This window comes from Diplotaxodon limnothrissa, linkage group LG7 (genome assembly GCF_057381915.1).
Source record: "Diplotaxodon limnothrissa isolate DT_005_m linkage group LG7, D_limnothrissa_male_GT1.1, whole genome shotgun sequence".
Lineage (NCBI taxonomy): Eukaryota > Metazoa > Chordata > Actinopteri > Cichliformes > Cichlidae > Diplotaxodon > Diplotaxodon limnothrissa.
The window spans coordinates 45,906,632-45,924,643 of NC_140602.1; the positions used below are offsets into that span (position 1 = coordinate 45,906,632).

Here is an 18,012-nt window from a genome sequence, read left to right on the forward strand (position 1 = left end):
AAAATAAATTACAAATGTTGTATTGTTCGATACATATGCGTACCGAACCGAAAGCACTGTATCGAACGGTTCAATATCGATACGAATATCGTTGCACCCCTAATATATATATGTATATATATTTATTAGGGGTGCAACGACAAACTTTACCCGAGTCATTTAGACAGCCGTTAGCACATGATTCTCCTTATGGGGACCTGATATGTTTAATATGCTGCTGAGAATATAGCCCAGAAGAAGCGTATAGTATAGCTTTTATTTTGGAAAGAACCATTTCTCTGTAATAAACTCTCTTTTCCAAAGATGAGTGATTCCGAACCGTGAATTTTGTGTATCGTTGCACCCCTAATATATATATATATATATATGAAAATAAAGAAATGTGACAAAGATGACACTGGTAAACTGCAACAGCTACTATTCTGTAACATCTCTAACAGGAAGAAAACTCAATGGCTCCCTTCAAAGCATCCTATGTCACAAGACATTAAAGCTGTACAATGTTCCCACCACTAACACATGACCCTACGCTGTGTTCACTGCATCATTCCATGTTTGGCACTGATCACCACCTACACTCATGTATATATCATGTATATATCTATCTGTCTACTTAGCACTTTTAATTCTTATTCTCATTTTTATTTTCATGTCTATTTAAGCTTAATTTATAACAGTATTTATAACAGTATGTTTGCACTGAAGCACCGCAGCAATTTCCTAATGTTGTAAACCCACTCAACATTTGGCAATAAAACCCTTTCTGATTCTGATTCAATAATCATAAAAAAATTCAAATAACAGACTTTCTGATAAAAGTTTATATTTAAAAAGAGGTTTCAAAAAGAAAGACACATTTTTTGAAATTTATTATTGTTATTATTAAGCATACATATTAAAGCTTCCCCGCTCAATAGTTCAGGGCTGACAGGTGACGTGCGCCCCCGTGTGGCGGAAGCCTGCAGTGTTGACAGCAGAGCGGCACGGCACGGCGCGGCAGGCGGCCCGCCACTCGCGATAACACGCGCTAGCAGCAGCTGCTGGGCGGAAAAGGCGGGAGAAGACTGCCGCTTCCGCGTCCGCGCAGCACAGACGACGCTGGGGCAAAATGGACGATAAGTTAATATTGGCTGTATTTAATTACCCGGAGCTTTACAACGTTACACTGCCGAATTACCGCTGCACAGAAAGTCGGACAAATTCCTGGAGAAGCATCAGCATGGAGCTGGGACTTCCGAGTGAGTGTGCCGCTTGTTTTTTCTGTTCGCTACAACTTTAATGGCAGTTATTATTTGTTCAGCTGTTTTCGGCGCGGAGGGCTGAAAGGACGCGAAATGTTAACTGCGCTTTTCTGAGAGCTGCGGCTGTTTCTCACACTGACCTGGGGGCATCTGTAATGGTTTTTGTGTTTCTCTGCACGGCTGACCTGCGGTGTGGATGCAGTCGCGCGCACCGTGCTAGCGGTAGCGGCTCGCTCGCACGCCGCCGTCGTGGGCCCGAGGTGCGCAGGCCGCGCTGCACCGAACCGCACGGTCCCGCTCCTCCGCGCTCCCCGCCGCGTGCTCAGCACCGCGCGGCGGAGGAAAGAAGATATTTGCGCTCCGGTACGGAGTCGTAGAGCCGCGTGCCTCTTTCGAAAGCTCGTGGGCAGGGAGAGCCCCCAGCCTCAAATACAAGCAGGTGCACTGCTTCGCGGCCAAGGGGTGAACTCATGACCTCCAGACTTTGCAAGGAAAAAGGAGCACAAATAAAAATTGTACAAAGAGATGAAAGTATCGTCAAAGCGCGTCACTTTTCTTTATAAAGAAAAATTCTAAAAAAAAAAAAGAAACGACCTTTATTCTCCCTCATTGGGCAAATTCAGGTGTTCCAGTAGCAAAGTGACAGACATGGAAAGTCACTCAAAAGTAAAGAATACAAAATTTAAAAAGGAAGAAGAAAGAAATAAGAGGCAAAGAGTTAACCTGGAGTGCCTGGTGAGAAATTTGGCCCTCCCCTAGACTAAACCGCATGAGATAAATATAATTCCTTTTGTTTATTAAATGGCTGTAAATATGTTACTTCAGGTTCACTGTCTTAAATAAAAGCACAACTAAGCATGGATATAAAAACAAACAAACAAACAAACAAAAACAACAACAAACCACCTAAAAAGGCCATTTCTGGGCCAGGTAAAACTCTGGTCTAGTATAAAAACACACACTCACCAGTGTTGTTAGGTACAGACATGAAAGTATGGATCCATGCCACCTTGTACCAACACTTCAGGCTGATGGTGCTGTAATGAGGTGGGAGATGTTTTCTTGGCGCACTTTGAGCCCCTTGGTATCACCTGAGCAATGTTACATGGTAAATGGCCTGTATTTATATAGCGCTTTACTAGTCCCTAAGGACCCCAAAGCGCTTTACATATCCAGTCATCCACCCATTCACACACACATTCACACACTGGTGATGGTAAGCTACATTGTAGCCACAGCCACCCTGGGGCGCACTGACAGAGGCGAGGCTGCCGGACACTGGCGCCACCGGGCCCTCTGACCACCACCAGTAGGCTACGGGTGAAGTGTCTTGCCCAAGGACACAACGACCGAGACTGTCCAAGCCGGGGCTCGAACTGGCAACCTTCCGATTACAAGGCAAACTGCCAACAGCCATTCATGCTACATTAAAGCAGATAATGAATTATATATGACAGAAAAGGTCCTGTTTTTTACTGTCTACTATAAAAATGTTGGTTAAAACAAAATTTTCATCAATTGCGAAAAACTGCCAAAACTTTTTTTTTTTTATATATACACATTTATCATGTTGAAAAACTGAAATGTGGTGTTGAAATGACACTTCTTTATTTCATAGTAAGATATCTTAAGGATTAAATGTGCAATTAAATGTCTTTACACTGACAAAAATAGTTTTACTGGGCCACTTAAGATCAAAGTGGGCTGTATGTGCCCCTCGATGCAAAATGACTTGACTGATCAAGTCAGCAGTGGTAGGCTTTACTCTAGAGATGAGGGGAAAAAAATCAGTTCAATACAGTAGGTCTGCATCATTTCAGATAATTTAATTATAAAAAAAATTCTCGACAGATATTAAGGCACGGCTTTGTAGCACGCAGATGGGCTAAACGATGTAAACGCGAGCATTTCACCCACATTTGCAGCTAAGAATAGACCTGCAATGCAAACAGATTTAGGAGCATGTGAATAAAAAGTTTGACAACATTAAGCCCACACAGCCCCCAGTTTTAAACAGAAACACTGTATTACACGTCAATACAATTAAAGGTTTTAGTTGTTGTTTTGACAGATGTTGTATTCAGTTTTTAAATATTTCTAAAATGGACAGCAATGAGCAGTTCATTTCAAAAGACCATTGTTTTACTCTTCTGAATATTTATTATTGCTCATTAAGAAATGATCCTGTGGCTTCTTGCTTCTTACGTTCTGATGTTCTACTTTTCAAGCCGAGGATTGCAAAAGAAGATGGAAGAACATGAGAGACAGGTACCTGAAGGAGGTCCGAATGGAGCTTAAAAGCAAGAAGCAGGGAGAAAACGTTCAAAGCAAATGGAAATATAGACAACTTATGAACTTCATTGCGCCGTTCACTGGGTCAAGAAGTGGACTGCAGGAAATCTCTGCCAACAATGATGAGGACCACGACAACCCTGAAGACTCTAGCAACGTGGATGGAGAAACCGCTTTGTCAGAGGCAATCAAAACACCACAGAGTGCTGTAAAGGTCCCCGCGAGTCTGCCCGACCTCAAACCACAGGTGACATTTGTAACGCAGCTTCCTCCAGCGACTCAGGACACACAGGTGGCTCAGCTGGCTGTTCTGGCCAAGATACCATCACCCCCACAGGTCTCGCCTGTCACTGGCGTTACTGGACAGAAACGGAAACCGGCCCAAGAGCCGCCGTCTGCACCTTCCTCCCAAAGTGCGCCCATGCCGACAAAATGGTTGGTCAAAGACAATGTCCCCTCTTTTCCCACTAAGCCGCGGGACGAGGATGAACTGTTCCTGCTGAGCTTTGTTCCCGCTCTGAAGAGACTCGCTCCACAGAAGAGGTGCGAGACGAAAATAAAGATCCAGCAGATTATGTACGAGGCAGAGTTCAACGTTACACATTCAGCGTCTCAAGAAAAGAAGGTGGAGACAGAAACACAGCACTGATTACATTTAAACTTTTAAAAAAATACTTTATTGTATTTCTTTTATATAAACTTCTGCCACAGAATTAGTAAAAGTGGTAGATATTGAAGAAATTTTTTATGTGAAGTAGTTTGTTTCCCCCTGATTAGTGTATTTATTAGGCAATAAAGACTTAGAGGCAATGAGGTCATTAGATTTACACCATAAACAGACAGTTAATCTTTATTTACATAACTTTATCAATAGATTTCAAACATATTTCGAAAAAGCTGTTTCTTAGTCAGTCTTAATTTTTACTCTAATAATTACAGTATTTTACATGTAATTACAATTGCATACAGTAAACTGATGAGAATAAATGCGTAGGTGAACACTGTTTAATGAATGACTCTTTCTGCTTACATGCTTCTTTTTAAATCTAAAATAAAGATTCTTGTATTCTGAAAAAGTGTCCGTTTGAAGTCACCCTCAGCTATTTAGTGGGATTTATGCTCTGATCGGGTAATTTCATTTCGAGCAGTTCCTGGACAGATTTGTTTTTTTTAAGGTCACTACCATCTGTAAAGGTCGACACACAGTTCAACAGCTTCAGATTACATTTAAGTAATTTTGTTATGTTGCAAAACTCAGTTAAAATAATCACTGGATCCCCAAAGTATGTCCCAAAGGACATGCTCATTGTTACTGTAGCCAAATAACTTTAACTGCAAAGTGCATCAAGCCAAAAGTCCTGTTTGGCAAACTGTTTTTTCTTGTCTTTTCCCAGCATGCCTTCCATGCAGAATAAAGTTCTGTTTTCTCTTTCTGGCTGTAGACCCATACACTATGTCGCCATCACTAGCAAGACTAAACCACTAATTGTGTGATGAAACTTTGGGGTTTCTGAAAACTTTTTTTGCAACAAATGATCAGCACTGAGGTTGACCTTGTTTCAGTGACCAGACCCAGGAAAAAAAATTAAATACAATTCCAAATAATCTGGAGATCTTTAGATTTAGATGGCAACAATAACAACATACACTTCAATAAATTTAAACACTGTACATTTCACTCATCAGTCCCTAAAGAATGTTTGTATAAAACTTTGAACTGCTTTTATAAGTAGGATCATTTTGCTTTTTATTATTTATAGCATGAAAATGACAAAAGTTCAGTTATGTGTCATTTGTTTATGTATAATCACATTTATTGCAAGAGGGGGGGGGGAGAAGTATGAAAGCAGAATCACAGATGTGTCAGATCTCTTGAGTTTTATGCAATTAGCAGCCAAAACATGATCACGAGAGCCACAAAGAGGAAGAGTCGAGACAGAAACTGCTCGTCCGTGTGCTGCGGTGTCCCCGGAGCCGCTGCTTGGGAAATTGTTTTACAGGAGGTTATTTGACATGCTAAATGCTTGGAGCGGTCATAGTGATGTGTGACAAACAAATACCTGGAGGAGGTCTTCCATCATTGATGTTAAAAGCTGTTGCAAAAATACCAAACGGAAAGGCACCGATCCCAAACGACATTTGGAAGCCTCCATCTCCAAAGCCAAATCCCTGAAAACCCTGTAATACGTATCATCAAAAGTTACGAAAGTCTGAGTTGCCTTAATGAGCAGACGTGTCTTTGCAATATCTGAGGTACAGTTTAATGTACAGCAAGTGAGACGTGACGCAACAGCAAGTGCCAAATGATATCATTCTCTGGAGACGCGCTGGCTCTCCACACTTATTATCCAACAGATCCCGGTGGGGAATGTCAGTCTGTTAATGGATACAGCAAACCTACATCACTGTATGCAATGGTTTCATCATGAATTCATAATATTGCTGGGCAGCTTACAGGGCTATAAAACACTACACTATGTCTAAATTCTTTTTTAAAAAGAGCTTAAAATTTGGCATACTTCAGGATGATAATAAAAATATACCAGGGCTCTAGACTAACTTTTTGCCACGGTTGCACTGGTGCACCTAACTTTTTTTCTTAGGCACACCCAAATTTTTCAACTGCATCGCTTAACACTAAAGTTTTACCTGTTTGCTGCTGCCTGCTGCTGAAAGGCAGAGGGGGGGAGAGGGGACACTTATGCTGCGATAAATGCACTGCCCATGTGTTTCCTGGGTACACTGTGCTTTTTCAGAGTTCAGAGATTGATGGCTCCGTGTCAGAGCACTGGCTATGAATTTCAGACGGATCAGGCCTTAACTTAACAAAAAGGTTATCAATCGTTCTTTTGATCTTTTCTGTGTGGTGTGTAAGCATCACTGCAGATGCCTTTGTGTCAAAGTAACTGAGAATAAAACACAGAAAAACATGAAGATTTTCCTGGCCTGGCTTTTTATAGCAGATAACCTTAAAAATATTCTGCAATTTTGCACAATTTTAAAAAGTCTAAACTTCAGTATTGAACAGCAGAAATTAGGCTTTCTTGACAGACAGCAGCCGACAGCGCTGTAAACAACAGTAGACTGGCGGGTAATAATAAGCGAATGAATAATGCAGAAAACAGAGATTTGAGATGGGAAACTGTTCTTGAAGTACACTTTGGTCGCACTCTAGAGCCCTGTATACTGATCTATAGTACTTACCCCACGGTTTTCTGGCTCGGGCCTTTGTCCTTGTGGTCGTGGGGGTGTTTTTTCTCTGTAAAACATAACCAGAATTACCCAAAATGACTCCAAATCACTAATATTTAATACTATCTAATTATCACAGTCACCAATTTTACCCACCTTGGATCCTGTTGACCTGTACTTCCGCGCCCATATATGGGGATTACTTTATCTCGGCTGATACCAGCTTTGCATACTGGACACACTTGTCTGTTGGGTCGAGTCTCCAGCCACTACAAAATTTAAAAAAAAAAAAAAAAAAAGTGAAGAAGCTAATCGCTTCCTTTATCTGTAACGATGTGCTGCTTCTGGTGGAGTGCAAAAACAAGAGGAAACAACGGTTTCAGCTTACCTGATGCAAACAAGGCCAGCTAATCAGGAGGAGATGCAAATGAAGATGGGAGAAGCTTGATTAGTTAGATATTAAATGTCCTTGAGCACCTATGAGTCACAAAGCAGGAACTTAAATTTGAAAATTTAACTTAATTTTGCCCAGAAGGGGTGTACTACAAAGCATGTTCTACAGGGTCAGGCTTTCTTTGCTTTAGGCCGGGATTATGCTTTCTGTGTCTGTAAGTCTGCTGGGGTTTGCTTGGATCCTAGTAATGTAAAGTTCATCTTGCATGCTTGGGTATTTTTTGTGAACACAAAAGACTCATCCAGTGAGAATTTACACCCCAGTGCACCAACTACACAGGCATTCCAGGTGGCTTCAAAGTAGTATAACAGGAACGACTACTCAACCAGCAGGGGCCCGTTCTTCGTACCTCGCTAAGTAAGTTAGCCGGATTTGACTGTTGACGATTTCGCGTGATCCTGGATCGTTCGGTTCTTCGAAGCCCATCCGGGACTTGCTGTCATAGCAACAGAGCCGTAAGCGTAAACCTGCTCGGGAGCAGGTTTACTTTATGTAAACAGGATTAGATCGCGGCCACTCAGGTATTTCCGCTTCATGTATACGAAAGCAACAGCGATATTTTACCACTGTTTCACCATAAATAAATAACATCAATGTAACTAAAGATAATGCAGCACTTGATCCTTTTATTGATGTCACACAGATACATACAGGTCATTTCCTAAAAAAGGGAAATGTACTATTAACATTCTATTACATGTATGTGATTATTACAGATGTAATTCATATTTCAGAGTAGTAATTGTAAATTACTTCGTGTAATCAAGATGAGAGACCACGGCTATAAAAGCGAAGGTGGATTTGGGAAGTCTGTCGCAGCCATGTCCTGTCCGTATACGCGAGCCACCCATTGCGGAAGGTGCAAGATTGATAAGGAGAGTCCTCAGAATTCAGCGTATATTGCGGGATAGACAGGATCCTTTAGCTCAGCGCGACAGTGTGCTCATAGAGAGATATCGATTTTCCCGTGAGGGTATTATTTACTTAACCAACTTGTTGACGAGGGGGTGCAGGACCACCACCTGTCTTTTTTTGCGCTGCCCCTTTTCTTGGTTGCTGTTATAAACAAACAAACAGATTATTTCAGGGTCTCTGTCCAAGAGACGAAAAGCAATATAAGTGATCAATATTACCATTCTGTAGAATATTCTTATATTTCACTTTTACTTGTTCCCATGTTCTAGTGGGTCCTGTTGTGGCTCTAATGTGAAAGGGGATATAATATAACATAATGTAATATAATATAATGTAATATAATATTGGATAATATGGTGTGATATGATAAATCTACCCTACCACCTACTGGTGTTGGCCAGAGGGGCCGATGGCGCAATATGGCAGCCTGGCTTCTGTCAGTCTGCCCCAGGGCAGCTGTGACAGCTACCAGTGTGTGAATGTGAGAGTGACTGAATAGTGGCATTGTAAAGCGCTTTGGGTGCCTTGAAGAGCGCTATATAGATCCACTCCATTATTATTGTTATTATTAAATTACTTACGAGTTTAATTTGTCAGCAACTTTCTGCCAGCCCTCTCTCCTTGCTTTTGCAGCCTTTGCAGTGTTCCCTTGCGTTTTAATTAGACTCTGAAACTCCTAAAATCCCTCACTCAAGAGTTCTTGCTCTGCTGCTGAAAAATACCGAGCGCGCTCCTTCGACATTTTCGCCGACCAATCAAAGGGTTGCCGATCAATGTTTCTACTATCGATGCGTAGCCCCTGTTGGGCCACCCAGTGATCTCACATTACTTCATCCAGCTATACTAATCGTCAACAACAGGTGTGTTCGGGGAACCGGAATAGCGAGCTCAGAGTTAGCGCGATGATTTGATCTTGGATGTGTCATTTGATCTTGGATGTAGTAAGCGACGTACGAAGAACGGGCCCCAGGTCTCCAGCTGTCTGTGTACACAACAGGTACACTGTGTATACTACAGGAATAAAGATATATCAAACATAATAAAACTGCAGAAAGGACCGCTGGAGCTGCAAAAGTGTCAGATGACAGAGTTGTTGTGAATTCACAAGTTGATTTATTTCTTTTAGCACTCCTGGAGCTGCTGCTTATTTGTGACAGGACAGCTGCACATTGCTTTCAGAGCCCTTGGTGTTGTCAGGTCAGGTCAGTGTCACAAAGCCTCATGAAGAAGATCTGGTAATCACTCAGTTTGTGGCCTAATCAAAGGGAAGTATATTTGACTGATTTAATATTCTCTGTGATAAAGAGCTTACAAATAAAATGTCCTTCTGACTGTTCTTGTTTTTCAGGAGTTCACAATGCATATTTGATTTTGCACAGATTTCATAACAACGGCCAACCCTGGCTCAACCGTCCTAATATTCGTGGGAGTGCACGAGCTTGTGAACCCCCAGGGCTCGGTTTGTGCCTCCTCCCCGTCTCATATCAGAGAGAAACTTCACACACTGTAAAGCCACTTAATAGCCCACAAATACACTGATGAATTTTCTAAAACAGGCTTGGCAACTAATCAGAACTAAGAATCAAAGCACGTTTCACCAACTGAATGCATGATGCATGGTTTGCTTCATTTGACAGTGTTAGTAAGGTGAAGGACCACAATTAGGGCAAATGTGATACTTATTTAAAGCAAAACTCTGAATATAACCTGTTATGAACCAGGTTGTGTGTTCAGCGTAAGTTACCAAAGTGATCGAGCCACATCTGAGACACTTCACTTTATAGCACACCCCTTGGCTATTCTGTGTGGACCGAGGTTGGCCTGTATTACATTCGCAGAGGCTCAGAAGTGGAGGTGAACTCAAACCATCCCTGTTTACATGTTGGATGTCACACTGCACATCTGAAATTTTGTAGGACCTGCCTCACAATTTACTAATAAACAGGCAACATTAACTACTACTATTAACTTCTACCAAAACTTAGCATTTCCGTTCAGTGTTTGCCAAGTATGATGTGATAAGTTATGCATGCTTGGAAACGATCTCGTCATGTCTGCCAGTTACAAACCGATATTGGTCTTTAGGAGCTATGCTGATGTGTCCCCGACTCACCTGTGGCTCACAATTAAAAATATAAACATGTGTCACAGACAGCAGCACGCTTCTTACCAGAAGAGGTGTCCACATAAACTAATCACGGCGTCCTTGGCGGTGTCCAGGCATATGTTACATTCAAAGGTGCTGTCCTGGTTGCCACTGTCAGCGGCAGCCGAGCTACTAGATCCGGGACTTGCGTTTTCAACGCCCGGAGTCGGAGGAGCAGCGTTGGCCATTTGTCACACAGCTTAAATCCTCTAAACAAGTAGCTGGGGTGACTACAATGGCACCCGGGGTCTCAATACATACACATAAAGAGGTCCAGTGGCCAGGAAGTGGGGCTAACGAGAGGAGAAAGGAGTGAAAACAAACAAAAATACCCTGCTGGAAGAAACGTCCATGTCGAACATTTACGCTAACGTTAGCAAACAAGGAAAACTAAGCACAAAACGACAGTTTCACAGAGATTAACCAACAGCTGAGCGACAGATGTTAAACGGTGTCACTCAGAAAATGATTGGATGGTGAGTGACACTCATAATTTGTTGTGAGGAGTCTAGAAAATAGCCTTACAGACCTTTGCATCACACTTTCAGCAACGCCACTTAACCGGTAGTAGATCCCTGGAGGGGGCGTGGCTAAGACTGAATCCGTGGGATTTTGTGGCCCTCAGTTAGGCCTTTCAGGTGAACCTGACAAAAGGTTCCACCACTTTTAAGCAGAGCTTTAAATGGTAAATGGCCTGTATTTATATAGCGCTTTACTAGTCCCTAAGGACCCCAAAGCGCTTTACATATCCAGTCATCCACCCATTCACACACACATTCACACACTGGTGATGGCAAGCTACATTGTAGCCACAGCCACCCTGGGGCGCACTGACAGAGGCGAGGCTGCCTGACACTGGCGCCACCGGGCCCTCTGACCACCACCAGTAGGCAACGGGTGAAGTGTCTTGGACACAACGACCGAGACTGTCCAAGCCGGGGCTCGAACCGGCAACCTTCCGATTACAAGGCGACCTCCCAACTCTTGAGCCACGATCGCCCCAAGATGTGGACATTTTGTGAAAGTTTGGTCTCATTTAACTGTGAAGAAGAGGTCAGAGGTCTAAAGTAACGTGATATTTAAAATCCCCATATATCATTTGCTGCATGCCTATGTTGTCAATCAACATACAATGGCAGTAAAAAAAAACAGCAAATAGCTCCATATGGCATTATTATCACTTTGACCTTCAAATCAGTCTATAGACCTTGAAGGAGAAGTCAGAGTTCAAATGTGACCTGATATTTAAAATCTTCATGCAGTACTCTCTATATACACCACACATGTAAGAATCATAGTTTGTAAGTTAAAAGGCATTTTATCAATTTTTGACCAATAAATCATTTGCTTGACCTTGAAGACCCTAGTGGATAAAAGTCAAATTTTAATGGATAGTTAACATGACCTCACTCTGGACCCCTACAAAGTTTGATCAGAATAATTAAAAAAAATTCGAGCTCTTGAATGAACTGAATGACACGCACGCACACAACCGCTACCAAAGACATAACCTTCTTGGCAGAGGTAAAAACTATCTACAAAGAAAAATAATCTGCAGGAACTTCAAAGTCAGGTGATAGTTTGATTTTTACTGGAAAAATGAATACAGGTACACTTAATATTTATTAATTAAAAGTACAAATATAAGTAATACAGTAATTTAGAGCAGACTTCCTTGACTGTACTTTGAAATGTAAGTCTAAGTAGCTTGGAAAGAAAAGCGTCTGGACTAATCACACGAGCTAAGGTGTGAAAATGGGTGCAGGTCGGGTGTAAGTTTGAAATGTAAGAACTTTGACAGAAGAAAGTGACAATAAAATACTACTATTTGTCAAGTTCCCTTTAAGGGAGACTGAGTGTGTATCTTTTTTTCAGTATTTTATTACATTCATTAGTGAGTCCACAGTTTTTGGCACTCATATTAATATTCATATTAATATTTACATGCATCACTTTGCTCCTCACAGTTCATCCATCTTCCCATTTTCTTGTGCTTATCCATTTCAGGCCTGAAGCCTTTCCAAGCTGCCAGGGAGCGAGAGGCGCAGGTACACCCAGGCCAGGTCACCCATCTATCGCAGAGCTAACAATGCAGTACAATAAGTAAACTTAAAATATAAAATTCAAAGGAAACATGACAATAATCAATAAGACAAGACAGTCATTCACACACACAAAAATACCTGAGCAAAGATATGCTTTGTTTAACCTGAATGGATTAAGAATTAATAGCAATTTCCCAGATTTCTGCTTGTCTGAATAACCGATTGTGATCACTTTGTCTTGAAATGTGATATTGTGCAAAAATCTATTAAAGTTACCATAATAACCTGTTAGTTCAACATTCAATATTATCAGTGTCATTGAGAACGTTAATCATATTTATGCACTGTGATGTACTCCTTAGTAAAAACTCTAATTTAGGCCAGTTTCCATTGTTTTGGACCTTGAGTGATTGAGACCACCTGTACGAATATCCTCTGCCAGAGCATCCTCAATCCTTGATGATAAAGACCGCCTTAGGGTTTTCTTAAAGTCATTGCCGATGAACACATAGAGAACTGGAGATAGGAAGCTGTTTGCTGCAGCCAAGGTGGCCCCAACTTTTAGTCCAGTTTTAATGACCTCCAGGTTGTGTTTCTTAAAGTCTATCTCCAGCAGGACAAAGGTGTGGTAGGGGACCCAGCAGGCGAAGAAAGACAAAATGAGCGCAGCCATGATTTTGTACGGCTTTGTTGACTTGTGGGTCAGACTTCTGAGCTTTATGGCAAGCACAGAGCAACAGAAGACAATCATTAGGATAGGAATCAGGAACCCACAAATGAAACGGGTCAGTACCACCGCTTTATGTCTGACCCCATAGTCCGTGTGGCACTGAATGACCGAGCCGTGGACCGTGGTTTTCCTGTACATAAGTGAGGGCACTGTTAAGAATGCAGAAAGAACCCACATGAGGATGACGGCTCCAAAGGCTTTTCCTACTTTGCGGTGGTTGTGCGACCACACAGGAAATAAGACCATGATACAGCGGTCAGTGCTGATGAGAACCAACAGGAACACACTGCTGTGCATGTTGAGAAACAGGGCAGATGAGGCGAGCTTGCACAAGCCTTCTCCAAAGGGCCAGTGTGAAGTTATCATGTACACAACTTCGAAAGGCAACAAGGCACAGAACAAAAAGTTTGAAATGGCCAGGCTGATGTACCAGATGGTGATGACTGTGGTTTTCATTTTCCATCCACAAATCCAAATCACCAGGGAATTTCCTGCAAGCCCCAAAACGCATATGATGATGTTGACTGCCACCAGAGCATAAGTTGAAGAGGACGAGGCGCTATATAAATTTAGGGTTCCTTCAGTGGTGAGGTTGCTATCGATGTCTGCGGTGTAGTTATCATAATCAAAATACTCCACGTCCATGATTGTTCCTGAAATATATGGAACCACGACTTTTAAAAATACAAACATTTACACATATAAGCTTTAAAATTATAGGTTATAAATAACACAAAGTTTTTTTATAGAGAAAAAGATACTTACATAGGGATTTTATGTCTCGTGTGAAAATAGAGAGTTTAAAGTTGCTTGTGCCGTTGGGTGGACTTTCTCACTTCTGTTTCTTGGGCAGTAGTACTCAGTAAGTACTGACGTAGGTATTTTGCAACAGGAAACTAGAAGAGAAAGGGAAAAAACTGCTGTAATATCCAAAAAGAGATATCCTCCAAAACTTAGGCAAAAAAATATCACATTTCTTGACCAGGATTGTGCCTACAGATCATTTTAGTGGAATGGAAGTTATTGTGTAAAACTGTAATCTGTGGTTGAGCTCGCATTAGACCTCATAAGAAATAATTAAACTGGTTTACTGCAGATGGGAGACATACAATACCACAAATATTACACATGGCATCTAAAAAAATTGAATTCCCACATTGTAAAAACCAGTTTACACAACATTATTAGGTAGAATCAGTTATGGCTCAATTAGCTCACGTGTACAGGACATTCTGAGTTCTGTTCCTTTTGCAGTTCCCCAAAATCAAATACCAAGCTGTTATGCAACAAACCAAGTGGGGAAAAAAGATTAATAAACAACTTTCATTTCAGGAATCACAAGACAAGGAAGCAGTAAATAAATCTCACTCACGACACATTTTAGATCAATATTGGTACATTTATACAGCTCCTCTCTGTTTCTTATTAGTAAAGCTCAAGGGTGTGGCTTTAACCTAGCAGCAAAAATACACAAGCCTGTGACAAAGTGGCTAGGACAGAATTCATTTGCCATTTGTCACTTGCATATATTGTTATTTTGTGTTCTGTTATCCTGTATAGTCTATCATAATGCTTTAATGTAAACACAACACATGTAACCTTGGCTCTACATACTATCCTGGGTCTGTTTGTGGTAGCATTGGTTATATTCATTTCATCTGTGCAAATGTACTTAAAGCTAAATGTCACTTCATCATTAATTGATTTGGATCTTTCATTTGTTTATGTAGTTTGGTTATACTTACCATTGTGTGTTCCTTTGAGCAGGTCCTATGTGTAAAACAGGTATGTGGGAAGGGCCGCCCCAGTACTTCCTGATCATGTCAATTGGGTGTAACCAAATGAAGGGGTGTTTCTTTTGTGTAAAATTGTTTATTTCATTTAAAATAACCTCATGAGTCAGATTACGTGAAGAGATTGACTTTTCAAACTGTTTCGTTGGGTGAATGAGTTTGTTAAGTGGAAAAATGATTTTATTCCTGTTTCTTTGTCTAGACTGTGTTATTTAGTCTACCCTGTTTTCCCAATTGTAGAGGTTAATGAGATCCAGGTGTGAGTGGAATTCTATATAAAGCAGGAGAGCTTTTGACTGACAGGTACACAGGAGGGTGATGTGGGGTGAACTGAGTGGTGGAAGGGAACTTACATTTGGACAAGTGGTTGATAAGTTAAGTCATCGTGAAGGGAAAGTGGTGGTTTTTCGTTTTTGAGAAGTACTGGTCTCATCAAGAGGATCTGAGGATTCAGGAGTGACGGACGGTTAACAGCCAGGAGATGGCAGTAATGCAACAGTTTTGGATGCAAGCTGCCGTTAAACTTGACTGAAGAAGAAGAAGACTGACAGGTTCAATGATTAATGATGTGTTTAATGACATAGAGGGTGGGGTGTTCACTTTTTGCTGATGATGGAGGAGAGGGAGGAATGTTGGTTTTGTTGTAAAGAAGTTACAGGAAGCGGTTGGTAAAGTGGAAGAATGGTCGTGGGGATTCAAGTTTTCAGTTGATAAGACTAAGACAATGTTTTTTACAAGTAAGAGGGTTAATGAGGAAATTAAGCTGAAGCTATATGGCATAGGATTAGAAAGAGTGAGGAAATTTAAGTTTCTGGGGTTGTGGTTTGATGAGAGGTTAACTTGGGGTGCACACGTTCAGGAATTGGTGGATAAGTGTAAAAAAGTTTTGAACATTTTGAGGTGTTTGGGAAGGATTGGGGAGCAGATAGGGAGTCCCTGAGGGCTATATACACTGGATTGGTGAGGTCAACGTTAGATTATGGTTGTGTGGCATATAATTCGGCAGCAGACACTTCTCTTAGAAAGCTAGATTTGATTCAGTATCAGGTGTTGAGACTTTGTACAGGGGCGACTCCCACTGTAGCCTTGCAGGTGGAGATGGGGGAAATGCCACTAGGGTTGAGGAGGGAACAGCTTACATTGACATAATGGGCAAACCTACAGGGTCAGGGGACAGATCACCCTGCATTAGATGTACTTAGACCTTGCTGGGAGAAGGGCAGGAGGGAGTTAAAGAGCTTTGGATGGGTGGTGGGGGGAAGAGCTAGGGAACTTAAATTGGACCACTTAGACATATGTCGGCGAGTGCCTAGGCCTGCAATCCCTCCATGGATACTTCCTGAAGCAGCTGTAGATTTTTCTTTGTTGCGCCAGAAGAGTAAGGACGGGGCAGGCGGTCTAGACTCTAATATAGTTCAGGGTTTCAGAGATCAGTATTATGGGTATGTGCAGGTATATACGGACGCTTCGAAGAATCCAGCTAGTCAAGTGGGGGTGGCAGTGGTAATTCTGGACTTTATGGTAAAAATTGGGATGAGGATTAATAATGGTTTGTCTGTGTTTACAGGAGAAATGATAGCGATTCTATTAGCAGTGCAGTGGGTGGAAGATTTGAGGTCATTGAACACAATTATTTGTTCAGATTCCAGTGCAGCCTTGGTTAGTCTACAGAATGGTCATTCGAAAGGTAGGTCAGATATTTTATTAGAGGTTCAACAAACCCTTTACAGGATACATATGATGGGTCTATCGGTAGTGTTTGTATGGGTCCCTGCTCACTATGGGGTAAGGGGGAATGAAGCAGCGGACAGGTTAGCAAAAGCAGCCACTAATCATGAGATAGTTGATCTGGCGGTGAATTTTGGTCAGGAGGAAGTAAAGAGTATTATTAAGCTAGAAATCAGGGGAAGATGGCAGAAACAGTGGGACGAAGACAGGAGGGGAAGGTGGTTATATAAAATTCAAAGGGGGGTGGGAGTGAGGCGATCCACAAGAAGGAGTAGGCGAGAGGAGGCGGTGGTGTCAAGACTGAGATTTGGGCATACGGGTTTGAATTCCACACTGTTCTTGATAGGGAAGCATGCCTCAGGGAAATGTGATTATTGTTGAGCGGATGAAACTTTGGAGCATGTTATTTTGCAGTGTCGGAAATATATGGTAGAGAGGAGACGGTTGGTCCGAAATCTCAGTAGCATTGATATGAACCTTGATCTTGTAGGGTTACTACAGAAGGAGTCGGGGGATAAATGTTATCAGGCATTGTTTCAGTTTTTGAGAGAAGGAAAGTTGTTTGGGAGGATATGAAGTGTTTTGTTTTTGTTTTTTTGTTTGTTTTTTTTTAGCGTGATTTCTGTCCATACTCCATACCAGTGGTGGCGGTAATGCACCATGCAGTTGTTTGCCAACCGCCAATAATACGTAAAAGGAAAAAGAAGAAGACTGAAAGGTTCTTATGTTTTTGTGAAACAATTGTTGAAAGGCTACGCCAGAAAATAAAGAACACTTAAAAGAAACTTGAACAGTCTGCAGATGCTGTCTTCCTATCACTTTCCATGCTGCTTATGTTACGCTACTTCACAAATGGTGGCAGCAGTGGCTCCAGGCCAATAGGTGATAGCAATGCAGAAATCAACCAAGTCAAGGAAACCTCAAGGGCCAACAGATTTTCCCCCAGAGGAGGCCCCAGATGATGGCAACCTGCCAGAAACTACGGGTGAGCACAGCACCAAAGCACAAAGTCTCTCTGAGCTCTCAACTTTATTGAAAGGCCTGATGCAACAGCATGCTGACCGTGAGGCAAAATGGGAGCAGGACAGACAACGCCAGGATTAACGGTGGCGTAGAATGCAACACCAGTTCAGCCAACTGCAGCAGGAGGTCCAGTCGGAGCGCCGGGAGCATCAGGTGCTGTGGGAAGGTGCAGTAGCTGATTCCGGAGTGCCACTGAGACCCTCAGTTCGGCAAAAGGTGCAACAGCCTGTTCAACAGCGAGGAAACCCCCCTGAATCTTTCGCAGCACCACATTCATCCAATCTGGGCAGAGTAAGCGGTTGGAAAGGCCCGAAGATGCAGCCCTATGGTGAGGATGAAGATATTGAACATTACTTAACCACTTTTGAGAGGATTGCAACAGGATGTCCACAAGAAGAATGGGCACTGCATCTGGCTCCACTTCTTAGCAGAGATGGGCAGTAACGCGTTACT

General features: G+C 42.0%; 3 protein-coding genes across 5 annotated transcripts; 1 reads left to right on the forward strand and 2 right to left on the reverse strand.

The window, feature by feature from the left end:
* Positions 1–1,108: 1,108 nt before the first annotated feature.
* On the forward strand, positions 1,109–4,368 carry LOC146628960 (uncharacterized). The gene is made up of 2 exons (XM_085358236.1): positions 1,109–1,238; positions 3,470–4,368. The coding sequence occupies exons 1-2, from the start codon at positions 1,109–1,111 to the stop codon at positions 4,180–4,182; spliced, it is 843 nt and encodes a 280-aa protein (XP_085214362.1). The 3' UTR covers positions 4,183–4,368.
* A 67-nt stretch (positions 4,369–4,435) lies between these two features.
* On the reverse strand, positions 4,436–10,827 carry rnf185 (ring finger protein 185). 3 transcript variants are annotated; one of them, XM_085358239.1, is made up of 7 exons: positions 10,770–10,827; positions 10,265–10,533; positions 7,114–7,132; positions 6,882–6,994; positions 6,738–6,792; positions 5,594–5,711; positions 4,436–5,510 (listed from the first exon to the last, which is right to left on the reverse strand). In XM_085358239.1, exons 2-7 carry the CDS (start codon positions 10,426–10,428, stop codon positions 5,413–5,415), a joined length of 567 nt encoding a protein of 188 aa, XP_085214365.1. In that variant the 5' UTR covers positions 10,429–10,533; positions 10,770–10,827; the 3' UTR covers positions 4,436–5,412. The 3 variants fall into 3 exon arrangements, with proteins under 3 accessions (XP_085214365.1, XP_085214363.1, XP_085214364.1); XM_085358237.1 differs by having other exon boundaries at positions 4,436–5,513; XM_085358238.1 differs by lacking the exon at positions 10,770–10,827 and having other exon boundaries at positions 4,436–5,513; positions 10,265–10,755.
* Positions 10,828–12,647: 1,820 nt separating this feature from the next.
* Positions 12,648–13,843, reverse strand: LOC146628962 (chemerin-like receptor 1). Its single transcript, XM_085358240.1, has 2 exons — positions 13,781–13,843; positions 12,648–13,668 (listed from the first exon to the last, which is right to left on the reverse strand). The coding sequence occupies exon 2, from the start codon at positions 13,658–13,660 to the stop codon at positions 12,656–12,658; it is 1,005 nt and encodes a 334-aa protein (XP_085214366.1). The 5' UTR covers positions 13,661–13,668; positions 13,781–13,843; the 3' UTR covers positions 12,648–12,655.
* Positions 13,844–18,012: the final 4,169 nt, after the last annotated feature.